Here is a 16,928-nt window from a genome sequence, read left to right on the forward strand (position 1 = left end):
CACTTAGCCTGTTCAAATCCTCTTGAAGCCTCCTCGCAGCATACATTTCCACCCAGTTTGGTGTCATCAGCAAATTTGGAAATATTACAATTGGTCCCCAGATCCAAATCATTTATATAGATTGTGAACAGCTGTGGACCTAGCACTGATCCTTGCAGTACCCCACTAGTAACAGCGTGCCATCCTGAGAATGATCCGTTTATTCCTACTCTCTGGCTTCTGTCTGTTAACCAATTCTCAATCCATACTAGTACATTACCCCCAATCCCTTGTGCTCTAATTTTATTTACTAACTTCCTATGTGGGACCTTATCAAAAGCCTTCTGAAAATCCAAATACACAGCATCCACTAGTTCTCCTTTAGCAATGCTACAAGTAATATCCTCAAAAAACTCCAACAAGTTTGTCAAACATGATTTCCCTTTCATAAATCCATGTTGACTCTGCCCAATTTTACCATTATTTTCTAAGTGTCCAGTTACCACATCCTTTTATAATAGATTCTACAATTTTCCCTAATACTGACGTCAGACTAACAGTTCTGCAGTTCTCTGCTTTCTCTTTCCCTTCCTTCTTAAATAATGGGATTACATTTGCAACTTTCCAGTCCGGTGGAACCTTTCCAGAATCTATTGAATTTTGGAAGATAACGACCAATGCGCCACTATCTTGCTATCCACCTCCTTCAAAATACCGAAGGGAGAAAAAAGGAGACTTTTTGACCACATGTAGAATGGGAAAGAGTACGGAGAACTTAAGAGAGCAATGCAAGATAGAATGGTTTGAAAAAGAGAGAATGATGCCAGGGTCAACAGACCACTGATGATAAGGATGATGAACACTTTCATGCAGCCCTAAATTCCTTTTCTCTTCAGAAACTCAATAAACTATTTTCTCCTTAAACATCTGGGTTCAAGGGGGGCATTAAACTAGAAAGAGTCCATTCAGGTGCAATATAGATGTATTGTCTCATGGAAGAAGCCAACGATGTGATGAATAGCCTTTTCTCCAATACATTTATATATTTTTGACCAGATTAGATAAGATTTGCTGGAAACTAAAATTTAAGTGAATGGATGCTACACTCAGCACTAACAGGAGAATCAACGATCATTGTGTAGGTTCACAGTTGGTTAGCCACAATTTAATCTCATCTATTTGTTGATCGTCTAAGACAGAAGCCAGAAGGCAGTTTGGTTTACAGGCAAAGTAATAATAAGCTATTGACCAATCTGTCACTTTAGGATAATACATGTTTTTAAAGGGCCTCAGGGTTTTTTAGCTGTGAATGTTCTGATTCACTTAAGATACAAAGGAACTACAGTAAGGATGGACTTAGCAAATAGTAACTATTTCAATGTTGAATTTGCTTTGCTGCTTTTAAAAGTGCGAAAGAAGTAATTACATTACATGCAGAAAATGACTTAGTGAACCTAAGGCTATTGGATTGGCCCGCCATTGCACATACAGTAAAACCAGATGGAAAAGAGTATCAGCCTGTAAGGGGAGCCATGGAATTGCCATCCAAGAAAGTTAATGAATGGAAAATTGGGTTACATAGCACTTACAACATAGAAACATGACATTTGGCCTAAATGGTCTATACCAGTGTGTATGCTCCACACAAGCCTCTACAGGGGCTTTTCATTTGTAAGAGTGCAATCAAAAACGACACCAGCCAAGTGATAGATACAGTATTCAGTTATTCCATGCAACTTCTTAAGAATTGGAGTACAAATAAATACTTGTGGTTATTATAAAATGACAATTAATAACAGTTCAGATTGCAGATAGATAGCTGTAACAATAAAAAACCCGCAATATTAGTGGATCTCAGTGGTACAAGAATGAGCACAACAAAATGAATTTCCTTCCATGCATTAGCTATATCAAAAGTATGGGGATGTCCTGTTTCTGGATCTTATGAAACTTAATTTAGCAGTAGCAATGTGTAGCTGCAAGTGTGACTGTGTGTTTAATGATGATGCCCAAATAAAGAGTGCATGACATACAAACATAATGGGGGATTCAGTGTAAAGTTGGCCTCGAGCCTGCATCTGCTTGGCCAGCTTACCTTGTAGCCATTTAACAGCTGTTAGGCCATCAATTGGCTTGAGATGGGCTTATCGGGGAGGTAGTCCTGCCTCCGCGAGCTGCTGGCCAGTCAAATGGCCAACAGCTCTCTTGTGCCAGAAGCCTCAACAAAGGTAAGTCCAGAGTCTCGCCGAAACCAGACTGGCAGGCCCTAGCAGGGAGGTTGGGTGCCAGAGTGGACAGGGAAGGGAGGAGAGGAAATGATGGGGGAGGATAGCTTATAGGGGCCTCAGATAGGCATGGGGGCCAAAAAGGAGGAATCTCCCATTTCAAGGCCACCAGCCTACCAGGATTCACCTGGCTGGTTGGACACTTAGCACCGGCTCCCCCACCATTTGTAAAATCCCAGCTCTGGAGGGAGGAGGCACATTAAAAACCTCAATTGGTCCAGGAGTGAGCAGGCCTCCTGTGCCTCACCCTCTGCTGGTAAAATGGCAGCGGGGCAAGTGGGGACGGTTAGGCAGGGGGCACTGAACCATTTCCATGGTGCGCAACTTTACAGCTCCTCCCACCCCCTCCCATGCTTCCTGTCTGCCAGCCTGCCCCCAGGGGGCCGTAAAATTCCAGCCAGTGTTGCACAGGAGATTATAACCATGTATTTAAACAATAACATTTTAATGAAGAATTTCAGTAAATATAAATAAGATAAGTAACTTCTGATTGTTTAATCTTTTTCATAGTTTGAACATTTGATTACTGGCAGTATTATTAGAGGAACTGCTTTGGAGCTATAAGTCAGTGTGATAGAGCTAACTTAACATGCTGACGAATCCTGGTTAATGTGTGTAACTCTGGATATTGATTCAACTCACCTCATTTTTATATTAACAAATAGGAATTGAATGAATCTATGTATGGCTCCCATTTTGCCACTAAAAATTGCACAAGTCAAAAATCCTACCTTAAGGTAAACCTAATATATAGTTTCTCAAATTTGGAGATGTCAGGCTTCCCTTTACAGCTGTTATAAATAACAGAATGACACAAGTAATTGATATGACAGTCAAAGTAAGGCCACCACCAACCTCCCAGCTCTGCAGTTGTTTTACCACTGATTAACATTGCAGCACCTCCTTCATAACTCTGGAAAGTAATTGGAAACAGGATATGGGTTATATACGATGAGGGTAGTTATATAATTGTGAAATGTTTAGGAAGAAATATTGTATCTGCTATCCAACAAATAAATATGCCCTACGCAATCAGCAGCAAACAAAAAGAAGATGCAAATTCCACCAGCAAAGTCAAGTTTACTCAAGTTTAAAATGGAAATTGCAGTATTTACCTAACTTTACCAAACCTCGGTCGTAAGCTTTTAATTCTTTGAAATTTCCTCAAATAATTATGTACATTTTATATTAAATTATTGTTATAATTTTTGTTTTCTTAATTCATCCAAAGAATACCATTATCTATTTGCAGCCTGTTTATACAGCTTCCCTTTCTTGAGAGTAACTTCCTCTGCAGGTTTCGTCAAGTCAATTTGAACCACAGACATGGCAGGGTAACATTATCACAGTGACAACCAGACTGATGTGAATTTTTATGAAACAAAACAAAAGGGCAGTACTGTTTCCTACTGGTAAACCTGGAATTCTCCAAGGAGTATAATTCTCTTATTGTATTGGTTGTGTGGAGTGCACTAACAGATGCATTTAAAGGGAAACTAGACAAGCATATGCGGGATGGATTTAGATGAGAAAAGTTCAGAGGAGGTCAAGTGGTCAAGTGGAGCATAAATGCCAGCATGGATTAATTAAGACGAATGGCCTGTTCTTTTGCCTCATATCCTATGTAATCCTATGTAAGTAACCTGGAGAAATAAGGAAATGTAAGTTTAATTCAAGGGGTAGGAAGAACTAGCAGTTACAGCAGAAAACCCTGAGGGACTCCAATGATGTGAAGAACCTAAAAAAGCTGGGGTTGTCCTCCTTAGAGCAGAGAATGGCAAGGAGAAATTTAATAATCGTGTTCAAAATATGAGGGCATTTTGAGCGAGTAGACAGGGAGAAACTGTTTTCATTGGCAGGAGGGTAGATAACAACACAGATTTAACATTGGAAAAGGAATTGGGGGCGGGGAAATGAGCATTTATTTTATGGGCGGTGGGATTAGATTCAATTGTAACTTTCAAAAAGGAATTCGATACTAACTTCAAAAGAAAAAAAATTGCAGGGCTATGAGAAAAGTAGGACTATTTGGATAGCTCTTACAAAAACCCAGCACAGATACAATTGGCCAGATAGTCTCCTTCAATACTGAATGATTTGATGACTACGAAATCCGTTTTGCCTGTTTACAAATCAGCCTGGACATGACACCACTTTCTCTGACGGCTTTTATTGGCCCAGAGGCAATTCCAAAATGCCTTGTTTGGGTCTTTCTTGTTTAGTTAAAAAAGAAAATGGGACTTACTAAAAATCTGGTAGCTGTTCCAGTTCAGTGAACTGCATGTGATGGTCAGATGCTGGAAGAAATGTAGTGTGAAATCCACCACTGAATGGAGCCAAGCAGGAATGTTTTCATATCTGTTTCATATTGCTGTTTTAGTTGGAAGTGTGTTCCCCCTCCGCCACCACCTCCCACCTCCATATTGTTCTTCCCTTTTCAGAATACGTTACCCTTTGATAGCATGTGATCCCATAGGCCTGAAATGTCCTCCAAACTTAGTCTAAATGCCCATGGTTGATATGTGAGCCTTGACAATGAATGTCACTAAGGAAGCAACGTCATAGTTAGACCTAAACCCATTCCCACACAATATCCATATGCATGCATTTCCAACAGGACTTACCGGATAACGACCAGTAGCAGTTTCCTCTTCTGAACCTATGGAATGCTGAGGTCATTGTAGAGCCTTATCGCTTCACCTGGCTGAGATCAACAGACTCAGCACAAACATAGGCTGAAGCTCTAGTTTTCTGGTCTGTAAGGCTCAGCTACTCACTGGATAGACTCACTGGCTGAACTTTCAAAGGAGGTCAAGGTCGGGATGGACGACAGGTCAGCCCACAATTTGGCATTGCTGGTTGTTGTGTCAGTGGTGCCATGATCCCAGGCCATTTTCAGAGAGACCAGGCGGGGTCACGAATGGCTACCTGCCTCCGCAACTGGCGGGTGGCCAACTTTAGATAAAATTAATGTAATTAGGAAAACTATTAAGGCTCCATTCCTGCCTCAACTACGAACTCCATTTGGCATGTGGGCATCCCACATCGGCCTGGAACACGTGTAGTCCAATGTGGTGGGCTCAGGTTTGAACAGGAGGAATGGTGTTGCCCTTGAAACCACAAGGGTTCCACCACCACCCCTCCCACCCCCGCATGAGCAATAGCTGCCGGGGCACAGCTGCAGCCATTGGCCATGCCGTGAAGAGGTTGTCGTTCCAAGATGATGGCCAGACAGATGTGGCCATTTTAAAAATAAAAAAGACTTACCCAGCTTTCTCCCTGTCTCTCCCTCCATCCTCAGATCAGCAGCTCCCACCTCGGCCAGTGGGGCTGCTGATGTGTAAGTGCTAGAGGGCCTCCCACAGCCACGGGAACCTGCCTGTCAGTTCTAATTTGGTAGTGAGCCCACTCCCTGGCCTTTAATTAGCTATTCCTTTAAAAATAATAATGGGCATGATGGAGCACGCCATACGGATTTGGGACACAAAACTGGTCCCCATGTTTGGTTCCCACTCCTGGAATGAAAATTGAGCTGACTGAATCATCGGGAGTAACCAATTGGAACTTCTAACAATTTTGTACCAGTGTTACAAAAAGACATTAACTGGAATTAACTGTTCTCTAACTTTATTGAAATATTGGAATATTTATAGAAAATTATAGTCAAAATCTCTTAAATGCTTTGTAAATTACAAAGCCAGAGTCTGCAGTCTTTCAAAACAGAGCTTGTATTTAATACTGAGGAGATCTTCTGATTTTTGCAGGAAGTCTTCAGATTCGGTACAACCTAGGAGGTACAAAGGAGCCTTACAGAATTGACCTGAACCATAGAAATTTGGCTAATGGACAACCTCATAGCGTCAACATCAGTAGACATGGGAAGGAACTACGCCTTCAGGTAAATCTTGTTAATGTGACAAAGAGACACTTTAGCAGGTGAACTTGTATCTCTACATGCTAAGTCTTTCACCTCAATGCAGGAGGATGAGAGAGATTGTAAGAGAGGTTGTTTTAGGTTTACAGTCTTTTTATTTCTTTAGCATTCAAACCAAGGGCTACATCTAGCTGCTAGTGATAATAAGGAGTAGTGTTTGCACTAAATTCTCAAACTTCAACCTATGTGGCAAAATAGAGAATATGAGAAAAATTAGGAATCATGGAAAAGTGGAACATTTTTTAGAAGGTGAGAGACTGGTAAATGTTGGTATTCAGTGAGACATGGATGTCACAGAAAGTTAACATGCAGGGTTTTTTTATTCATTGGGATGTGGGCATCACTGGCTAGGCCAGCATTTAATGACATCCCTAAGAGTCTGGGGTCACATTAGGCCAGCAGATTTCCTTCCCTAAAGGACATTAATGGGTTTTTACAGCAATTGTTTCATGGTTAACATTAGGCTTTCCATTCCAGATTTTATTTTTAATTGAACTCAGATTCCACTATCTGCCATAGCAGGATTCAAACCCAGGTTCCCAGAGCATTACTCTGCATCACTAGATTACTAGTGCAGCAACAATACCACTACACCATCATCTCCCCTAGTATACCAAATAATTAGAAAGGCAAATGGTATGTTAGTCTTTATTGCAAGGAGGTTGGAGTATCAGAGTAAGGAAGTCTTGCTGTAATTATATCAGGCTTTGGTGGGACCATACGTGGAGTACGATGTACAATTTTTGTCTTCTTATCTAAGGAAGGATATACTTGCCTTAGAAGTGGTGCAAGGAAGTGATGCTAGATCTATTACTGGGATGAGAAAGCTGTTCTATCAGGAAAGATTGAGTAGAATGGGCTAATATTCTCTGGACTTTAGAAGAATGAGAGTGATCTCATTGAAAAGCATAAAAATTCTTCAAGGGCTTGATAGGGTAGTTGCTGAGAGCCTGTTTTCCCTGACTGGAGAGTCTAGAATGAGAGATCAGAGTCTCAGGATAAGGAATTGACTATTTAGGACTGAGATGAGGAGAAACTACTTCGCTCAGAGGGGTATGAATCTTTGGAATTCTCTACGCCAGAAGGCTGTGGTTACCCAATCAATGAATATATTCAGAACTGAGATCGAAAGATTTTTGGGCACATAGGGAATCAAGGAATATGGGGATAGGGCTAAAGGTCGAGTTGATTGAGAAGTTCCTAGGTAAGTAATTTTTAGAAACATGAAAAGGCCATTTTTGATAGATCAATTTTGCCTCTCTATCTTTTTGCAATACCTCACAATTCCTTCTTTGCCTAGGATTTCATTTAATTGTCTCTTCAACCAATTCATATGGATCTACATCAATAGTCTTTTAGGGCCACTTAATCTCTCTCTCACATTCCCCCAAAGTGGTGAGGGCACTTGCCACAGAGCCCGAGCATGCACATCAAGTCTTTTAACATGGGGAGGTTGTTGCGCTGCAACTACCACATGGTTCTGGCTGACCAGGAAACTCTCTCACTCTTATCACCTGCCATAGGCAGAATTCACAGGTTGACAATCAATCTGCTTGGCCACACCACAAACACACCTTCCTTGGCCATCAAGCCCTGGGGTGGAACTCGAACCCGAAGCTTCTGGCACAGAGTAGGGAGGCTACCCACTGTGCTGATCTGATTGTGGCCTTCACTCCACTTTCCTGCCTGTCCCCGATAACTCTTGATTCCCTTCGCAATCAAAAATCTGCCTAACTCAACCTTAAATATATCCAATGACCCAGCCTCCATTGCTCTCTGTGGAAGAGTATTCCAAAGACTAACAACCTTCCGAGAGAAGAAATTCCTCCTCATCTGTGTCTTAAATGAGAAACTCCTTATTTTTAAACTGTGCACCCTAACTCTAGAATCCCCCAAGAGGAAACGTCCTCTCAGAATCTACCCTGTCAAGCCCGCTCAGAATCTTATATGTTTCAATAAGGTCACCTCTCATTCTTCAAAACTCCATGAGTATGGGCCCAAGCCGCTCAACCTTTCCTCATAAGAAAATCCTTGCATCCCAGGAAACAGCCAAGTGAACCTTCTCTGAACTGCTACCTTTTGGATTCCAGTATAGTTACACCCGCCAGTCCCTGACCATGAACCAAATCTGAAGTACTTAGCCTAAGGTCTGTGACTGTCTCTTGGAACAAAATGTCCAGGTAACTTTCTCCGTCCCTGATGCATTGCATTGTCCGAAGCTTGGACTGCAAAGAGAAAGCTAGCTGGAAATATAAAGATGGATAGTAAGAGCTCCTATAGATATTTAAATAAGAAAAGAGTAACAAAGTGAGTGTTGGCCCGATAGAAAGTGAGTCTGGAGAATTAATAATGGAAAATAAGGTGATAGCAGATGAATTGAACAGGTATTTTGCATTAGTTTTCACTAAAGAAGATATGAGTAACATCCCAGAAATAGCTGTAAATCAGGAAATGGAAGGGATGGAGGAACTCAAGAAAATTACAATGGTATTGAGCAAATTTTTGAAGCTGTGGGCTGACAAATCCTCGGACCCTGATGGACTTCATCCTAGGGTCTGGAAAGAAGTGGCTAGTGAGATAGTTGATGAAAGCATAAAAGTAAAATACTGTGGATGCTGAAAATCCGAAACAAAAACAAAAAAAGCTGGAAAAACTCAGCAGGTCTGACAGCATCTGCGGAGAGGAACACAGTCAATGTTTCGAGTCCATATGACTCTTCATCAGAACCTTTCATCAGATAGTTGATGCATTGGTTTTAATTTTCCAAAATTCCCTAGATTTGGAGAAAGTTCTATTAGATTGGAAAATAGCAAATGTAACTCCTCTATTCAAAAAGGGAGGGAGGCAAAAAGCAGGAAATGACAGGCCAGCTAACTTAACATCTGTTAGAGGGAAAATATTAGAAACCATTATTAAAGATGTTATAACAGGGCACTTAGGAAAGTTTAAGGCAATCAGGCAGAGTTAACATGGTTTTGTGAAAGGGAAATCATGTTTAACCAATTTATTGGAGTTCGTTGAATGAGTCACAAGTGCTGTGGATAAAGGGGAACCGGCGAATGTACTGTATTTAGATTTCCAGAAGGCATTTGATAAGGTGACACATCAAAGATTATTGCAGAAAATAAAAGCTCATGGTGTGGGGGGTAATATAGTGGCATGGATAGAAGATTGGCTAACTAACAGGAAACAGAATGTAGCCATAATGGGTCATTTTCTGGTTGGTGGGATGTAATGAGTGGTTATGCCACAAGGATTAGTGCTGGGGCCTCAAATTTTTACAATTTATATAAATGACTTGGATGAAGGGACAGATGGTATGGTTGCTGAATTTGCTGATGACACAAAGATAGGTAGGAAAGTAAGGTGTGAAGAGGACATAAGGAGATAAGGAGGCTACAAAGTGACATAGAAAGGTTAAGTGAGTGAAAGACCTGGCAAATGGAATATAATGTGGGAAATGTGAAATCGTCCATTTTGGCAGGAAGAATAAAAAAGAAGCTTATCATCTAAATGGTGAGAGATTGCAGAGCTCTGCGATTCAGAGGATGTCCTAGTGCAAGAATCACAAAAGGCTAGTATGCAGGTACAGCAAGTAATTAGGGAAGTTAATAGAATGTTATAATTTATTGGGAGGAGAATTGAATACAAAAGTAGGGATGTTATGCTTCAGTTGTACAGACCACATCTGGAGTACTGTGTACAGTACTGGTCTCCTTGTCTAAGGAAAGATGTAAATGTATTAGAAGCAGTTCACAGAAGGTTTCCTAGGCTAATACCAGGAATGGGCGGGTTGTCTTATGAGGAGTGGTTGGACAAGTTAGGCTTATATCTACTGGAGTTTAGGAGAGTAAGAGGTGACTTGATCGAAACCATTAAGATCCTGAAAGGTCTTGACAGAGTGGATGTGAAGAGGATGTTTCCTGTTGTGGGAGAATCTAGAACTAGGGGTCATGGTTTAAAAATAAGGGGTCGCTCATTTAAAACAGATGAGGAGAATTTTTTTCTCTCAGAGGGTTGTGAGTCTCTGGAACTCTCTTCCTCAAAAGGCAGTGGAAGCAGAGTCTTTGGGCAGAATTTTCTGGCTGATGTGCGGGTGGCGGAGCCTGCACATCAGCGCTTAAAATGTTGCGCGATTACGTCGCGCCAGTGTCCCGACGTCAGCGCGCGGCATTGTCATATTTCGGTCGGCGGGCGCACACAGCAGCAGGACCCGCGCCCGCCATTAATGAAAGGCCTCATTAAGGCCCTTAACTTGCCAATTGTCCAGGATTTTGAGGGGCCCGTGTGAACTTTGGCTCGGCACACGGGCCCAATGGGCAGGCGGGTAGGAGGTTTTTTAATAAAAGTCATGCACTGGCGGGATATGTGGACTTAGAGGGGTTGTTCATGTTTTCCACGAAGTTTTAATTGCAGAAAGTGTTTTAAAGTTGCCTGTGTGATTGTTAGCAGTTCACATCAATTTCCAAGAGCTTTTTGTGTACTTTGAAACCAGTCTGTAGACAGTAATCTTTCTCAGGCCTGCAGCTTTCCAAAGGCCTTCATTTATCCTGGGGATATGGGTTCTGACACCTCCACTGGAGGCAGCTCCCCTGAGGAGGAAGGGAGGGATAGAATAAGGAGGAGACCAGGACTGGACAATCAGCCTCCAGGGGAGCCACCTTTGGAAGGCCAGGCACAGACACAAGGGGCACAGGGCCAAGAGGTTGTCCAAAGTGCAAGGGGCCCCAGCCACTATCCTGCTGCCAGGGTATACAGGCGGCGAAGCAGCTACCTCAGTATGACTGAGGGGCAATGCCGAAGGAGGCTCCGACTCTCAAGGGAGACAGTCAACTATATCTGTCAGGTGATTGGCCCTGAGATCTCCCCTAACTGTGTGGGTGGACACCCCATGCCAGCGACTCTGAAGCTCACAGTTGCCCTCCACTTCTATGCCTCTGGCTCCTTCCAGGGCTCGGTGGGTGATCTTTGCGGTGTCTCCCAATCAGCTGTCCACACTTGTGTCAAGCAGGTTACAGACGCTCTGTTCAGATGGGTATCCACCTTCATCCACTTCCGCTGCGACCAGGCAAGCCAGGCACAGGGAGCCAGAGGCTTTGCGGCCATTGCCGGCTTCCCCCGCATCCAGGGTGCTATAGACTGCACACATGTGGCCATCAAGGCGCCAGCAGGTGAGCCCGGTGCCTTCGTCAACAGGAAGGGCTTCCACTCCATGAACGTGCAGATAGTGTGTGATCACAGGATGCTGATTTTACAAGTCTGTGCAAGGTACCCAGGCAGCTCCCACGATGCCTACAACCTCAGACACTCCCAGGTGCCGGGGCTCTTCAGTGCTCCAGCCCGACTGGATGGATGTCTGCTGGGTGATAAGGGCTATCCCCTGCGAAGGTGGCTCATGGCGCCTCTCCGCCATCCAAGAACAGAAGCTAAGGAGTGCTACAATAGGAGCCAGGGCACCACAAGGGCTGTGGTGGAGAGAGCCATTGGTCTTCTCAAGATGTGCTTCCGTTGCCTGGACCACTCAGGGGGTGCCCTCCAGTACCCCCAGATCGCGTCTCTCTGATAGTGGTAGTCTGCTGCGCTCTGCACAATCTTGCGCTGGAAAGGGGGGATGCAGTTGATGATGAAGACCTTGACGCAGTGGATGAGGCTGTACATGATGAATCCAGCAGTGCCTCAGAGGATGAGGAAGCACAGGGCGATGATGAGGGGCAGCACGCCAACCCGCTATTACACCAAGGAGGCAGGGACACCCAGGACAATTTAATCCAAAGAACCTTCAGCTAGCTCCACACACATGGATCAGCTGGACCAGCATTGCCTGGCGCTTCCACACGTGGGACTTAGGTGCTACATCTTCCACCTTATCAGCTGCAACTAAGCGCTTAGTACAGAAACATCAATGTCCACTCAAACACTCATGATATGTCTGTGAAAAAGAAAAATGCACCACAAAGGAAACACCCTCAGCCATGGTCAGAAAAGTGGACATTATTATGTCCAAAAAAGTTACACAGACTTCTCCATTCCAATAAGAAGAATTTTGTTCCCTATTCTAAGGCCAACACAAAATCACCAGTGACATACCTGTTGAGTGCCTAACGTGCCTTATGCTTACATTTGCGGGTGCTACGTCTAGGTGCCGCCCCATCGGTCAGAGTGGCTTGTGAGACAGCCTGCTGACTCTGCTGTCCTGTTGGGCTCGATGACCTTGGCGGGTGTCCTCTGGCCCGTGGAACCTGTGATGGCCCCGCCTGGGAGTGAGTGGCCAGTTCCAGAACTGGCACCTCCCCAGTTGTCACAGCCTCAACAGATGCAACGTTGACTGGCAGTGGGGACGGAGGAGCTGCTGCCCTCATCCGGAGCGCCCCGAGAGGAGCTCGCAGCGACGACAGGCAGCTGCTGCGCTGACGTGAGGTCCCTTTCGACCTCCCTGCTCACCGCAGATGCATGGGCACCGAACACCTACGCTTGGTGCCCACAACATCTCCCACATTGGGAATGACCACCCGTGGCCATTAGCGCTGTGAGGGCTTGCAGGTCAGAGCGTAACCCAATCAGAAGAGTCTCCATCCGATTGAACCCCCTCTCCATGAGAGTCGCCAATCTCTCAGTGGAGGAAGCCTGAAGCTCTGGCCTGAGGTTCATGCCTTCACGTGCACTCTGCCTGGACTCCTCCATCGCAGAGCCCAACTGAAACATGCCCTCGTGCAACCCTGCCAGATGCAAACGCGCTTCCTGCTGTTTGTTCTGCAGCTGCTGCATTGGTGACAACTCCAGAGGCACGTCATCAGTGCCAGACTCAGCATGTGCCTTGTCCCCTGCAGCCATCTGGCTGCTGGAGCCATCGGCACTCTCTGTCCCTACCATCTCCTCCAGCGATTGTGAAGTGCCCTCTCCACTGTGACCCGGGACACTAGCCGACGGTAAATTCCCCACCGAGGTGTGTGTGTCTGCGCTGGTGCCTGGTTGGCTGAAATGATGTGCCGCAAGTTGCACATGTTGGGCCTCAGGTGTGGAGGGGGGGCTGCAGTGTCTTTGGGCACAGCCATGTGGTGGTGATGCTGAAATTAACAACAAGGACAGTGCATCAGTTAGCGTACAGTCAGTTCAACCTTTCATCCCTTTCCCCCCCGCCTCATAAGTCGCTCACCCTTCAAGACCCTAAGGAGACGTACATTGGTGGGGTGGAAAAGAGTCAAGAGGAGCCCCAACCATTAAACGCACATGCAGACAGGCTGGTCAGATGGCCTCAGGAATGCCACATGGCATGTTATGTACCATTGGAGTGGGGAGAGTGCAGAGGTACCTGACCTGGATGCATTGTGGCCTGGATAGTTGCAGGGCTGAGGAAACATTGCAAACAGTTGCGACTTTTGCCGTGGATCACAGATTGAGAGGTTACATTATTGACCTTCATTCCGTTAGGAGGGGCATAGACCGGGTGGGCAGAAGGCAACATTTCCCCTTGGCGCAGGGATGAGTTACGTGGTGGCATTTATCTAAGTTGAGTGCCATGAGGTTCACAGCTGAGGTGCTGAGGACCTTTTGGACAGAGTAATGTGGGCCGCACTGGCTGAAAGGGTGGTGGAGGTCCCAAACCCCCTAAGATGCAAAAAGTCTTCGACTGTGCAGCAGTGATGCCATGGCATGTTAGGCCATGGGGATAGTGGTCACAAATGGGGTAAGGAAACTTTGGAAGGTGGTGGAGACACGAATCCTCAAGGGGACGAGGGACCTTTGTGTATGACCCACATGTCAGAGTGTCTCAGTCTGTGAATGAGCAGTGTTGCAGCATTAACAATTGCAGCAGTCATCAGTGGTTTGGATGGTGGGCAGACAGAGTGGATGGGACTGTGGACCTCAAATACCTGGCCACTGGACCCCAGCCTCACCGACAGCTGCCGCCTTGGCCTCCTGCCTCCTCCCCAGCTCCATGGCCTGCTCTTCAAATGTGGTGAGGCGCTGGAGCAGGGCGTGCCCACCTCCAGTCCTCTGGCGCTCCTGGGCATTGTGGTGACTTTTTGCCTGCAGAACAGAGAAGAGGATTTATTGGGGCTGATCGCTCATGTAGTCTGCACGCGCACGCCTCACCCCAACCACAATGGCCCATCTGAGGCCTCCAGCGGCTCCTGTCCACACTACTGGTGATCAGTCCCCAGAAGATAGTACAGCTGCTCCCAACCCCCTCCCCCAACGGACACCTTGGACACATTCAGCATCCATCACTTTGAATAACACACGGGTCTTAGCGCCCATGGCAAGGAGGCGCAACTAGGTGCGGTGCCGATGCCAGCAGATGGCACTTGGCCACAACGCATTGAGGCACACCTTGCACCATCTCATTACCATCAATAAGACATGTGTTGGATCTCTGAAAATGTGTCTAGCGGCCTCCCCTGCAGGTTGCCCCCAGACTACTCAAATGTCACAAACGCCAACATATGCTGCGGGGAGAACCCTTCTTCTCCTCAACCACTAAGGCTGATGTAGGCATGGTCACTATCTGTTTGCCCACCCACCGTGCGCTAAATGCCCAATGCAGTAACGACAGTAAGACGTGGGGGGTGGGGGTGCTCAAAGGCTAACTGCTGGGTCAAAAGGCCAAGGCCGACATGGTACTCACCCGTCCAGAGCGCAGCAAATCATTGAATCTTTTGCGCCACTGGGTGCCTGTTCATCATGGGCACTCACAGCGTCACCAACCACCTCCCACGACTGGCTGGTGACATGGGCGGCCCTCCTCCTCCCATCCTCCGGATACAATAAGTGCCAACGGCTGGAAACCTCTTGGAGGAGGACAGCAAGGCATGCATCGGAGAATCAAGGGGCACAGTGGCCCCCCCGCTGGCCTCTCCTGCAGCCTGCCCCCCTCCTCCTGCTCATGCTCTTGTGCATACATAGCTCCCTCCCTCGCTCCCAAGTGGCCATGGTGCACTGCCTCAAGCAGGCTGCCTGGCCACTCTTTATACAGGCTGCAGGTTCCCCATTGGAACCGGCAGTCTGAGGCCACCCGCCCCCACGACTATTTTCCCGCTCTCCACGGGAGTTGCAAACCCACTGGGTAGGCCTTAATTGGCCCATCCGCAGAAAATGACGGCACGGCCCGTTTTTGTGGTGGCAATCGGCTGCCCGCCCTCCGCCGAGTCGGTCAGGCCCACCCACCAAGCAGAAAATTCTGCCCTTTGAATATTTTTAAGGCAAAGCTAGGTAGGTTCTTGATTAGCAAGGGGATGAAAGGTTATTGGGGACAGATGGGAGGTTACAATCAGATCAGCCATGATCTTATTGAATGGCGGGGAAAGCTTGAAGGGCCGAGTGGCTTACTCCTGTACCTAGCTCGTAAGTTCGTATATAGCTCTGAGCTAAACTTCCTAGAGCTGCAGACAATTACTGCAAATGTGGTTGCCGTGGATCACACAGGTATCCACCAGCTCCTACATGCTATACCTGCAACACATCACCTGCCCTGCCGTCTTTATTTTGTTTCTATTTAACTACTTAGGTTTCAAGTTTAGAATATCACTCAATGATTACCCGTAGTTATATTATGAAGTTTAACTAGTTATGCTATAAATTTAATACAATGTAATGCCTATATCTCCCCAGTACCAGTTTAAACTACTGCTCCAGTTTTGAGGGGAAAAACAATTAAAACTCAGCAATTACCTACCTGCACATTTAATTACTCAGGCTGAACTTGGGCATCAGCTTTCAGGTCTCGCTATCCCTGGCTCCCTCTCTTGGACCACTCCTTTTTTGTAAATGGTCAGACAGCACCTCCTCCCTAGCATTGAATTGCCTCACTTACCAAACACCCAGTATCCAGCTAAACAGTTGTTGTACGACTAATTCACATTTAAAGATTTTTATGGTAACAAAAAAACTAAAATCAACACCGACTAAATATTACTTAGTGGGAAACTAACACACTAAACTACAGGAAAGGTACTTTCCCATTAACTAATTATCATAGCTGAAAACCCCATGCCACGTTTATATGTTATGCTACACTCTCAGCAAATATGTAGCCTTGTAAACAAAGCCCCAATAACCTCCCAGTTATTCAACAGGTTATCTGCTCCCCGCCACCCCAGGGTGAGCCTTTCAGCATCCTTTGAAAGTCCTTTCGCTCAATAATCTGCATATCATCAAACTGACTTCCAGCATCAAGGCACCCTCTAGAGCAGGGGGCCACTTATCAAAATTTTTCTCATTCAAAGGGCCAATGAACAAATTTTGGAAAGATAAAGTTTGATGCAATATTACACGTGAATTTTTAAAAAGAGAAATATGAAATAAAACAACTTGCTGAGCAAAAAACAAAGAGTAATAAATAAAGATGTGTATTAGGGTGAGCATGCGTGTGTCCGGTTTACTCCCAGGCTCAGGGTGATCACTCACTCACCCTGACTCCCTGTGAGAGTGGATGAGAGTGCAATATGGTGTGTGTGTGTGTGGGTGAGGGTGGATGAAAATCCTGATACTGGGAGTGAGCCAGACTTATGGGCACACCCTGACCGCAACCACCCCCCCCACCCCCACACTCTCTCTCTTCTCTCTCACTCCCCCCTTACACTCTATGCCTCTGCCCCCTCACACACTCTCCCTCTGCCCCTCACACCCTCTCCCTCTGCCCCCTCTCATACCCTCTCCCTCTGCCCCCCACACCCCTTCTCCTCCCTCTCTCCCCTCACACTCTCTCTCTCTTCCCCCACCCCGCTCCCCCT

The 16,928-nt window shown here is 45.8% G+C and overlaps 1 protein-coding gene across 1 annotated transcript in view; it reads left to right on the forward strand.

Annotated features, from left to right (window-relative positions):
• The window catches only part of LOC144678739 (contactin-associated protein-like 2), a 2,328,914-nt gene that overhangs the window by 2,140,866 nt on the left and 171,120 nt on the right, over positions 1 to 16,928 (forward strand). Inside the window, exon 20 of the mRNA XM_078538599.1 lies at positions 6,029 to 6,162. Within this exon, the coding sequence (XP_078394725.1) occupies positions 6,029 to 6,162 (134 nt within the window). The remainder of the gene's footprint in view (positions 1 to 6,028; positions 6,163 to 16,928) is intronic.

This window comes from Cetorhinus maximus, chromosome 3 (assembly GCF_964194155.1).
Source record: "Cetorhinus maximus chromosome 3, sCetMax3.hap1.1, whole genome shotgun sequence".
NCBI classification, from domain to species: Eukaryota; Metazoa; Chordata; class Chondrichthyes; order Lamniformes; family Cetorhinidae; genus Cetorhinus; species Cetorhinus maximus.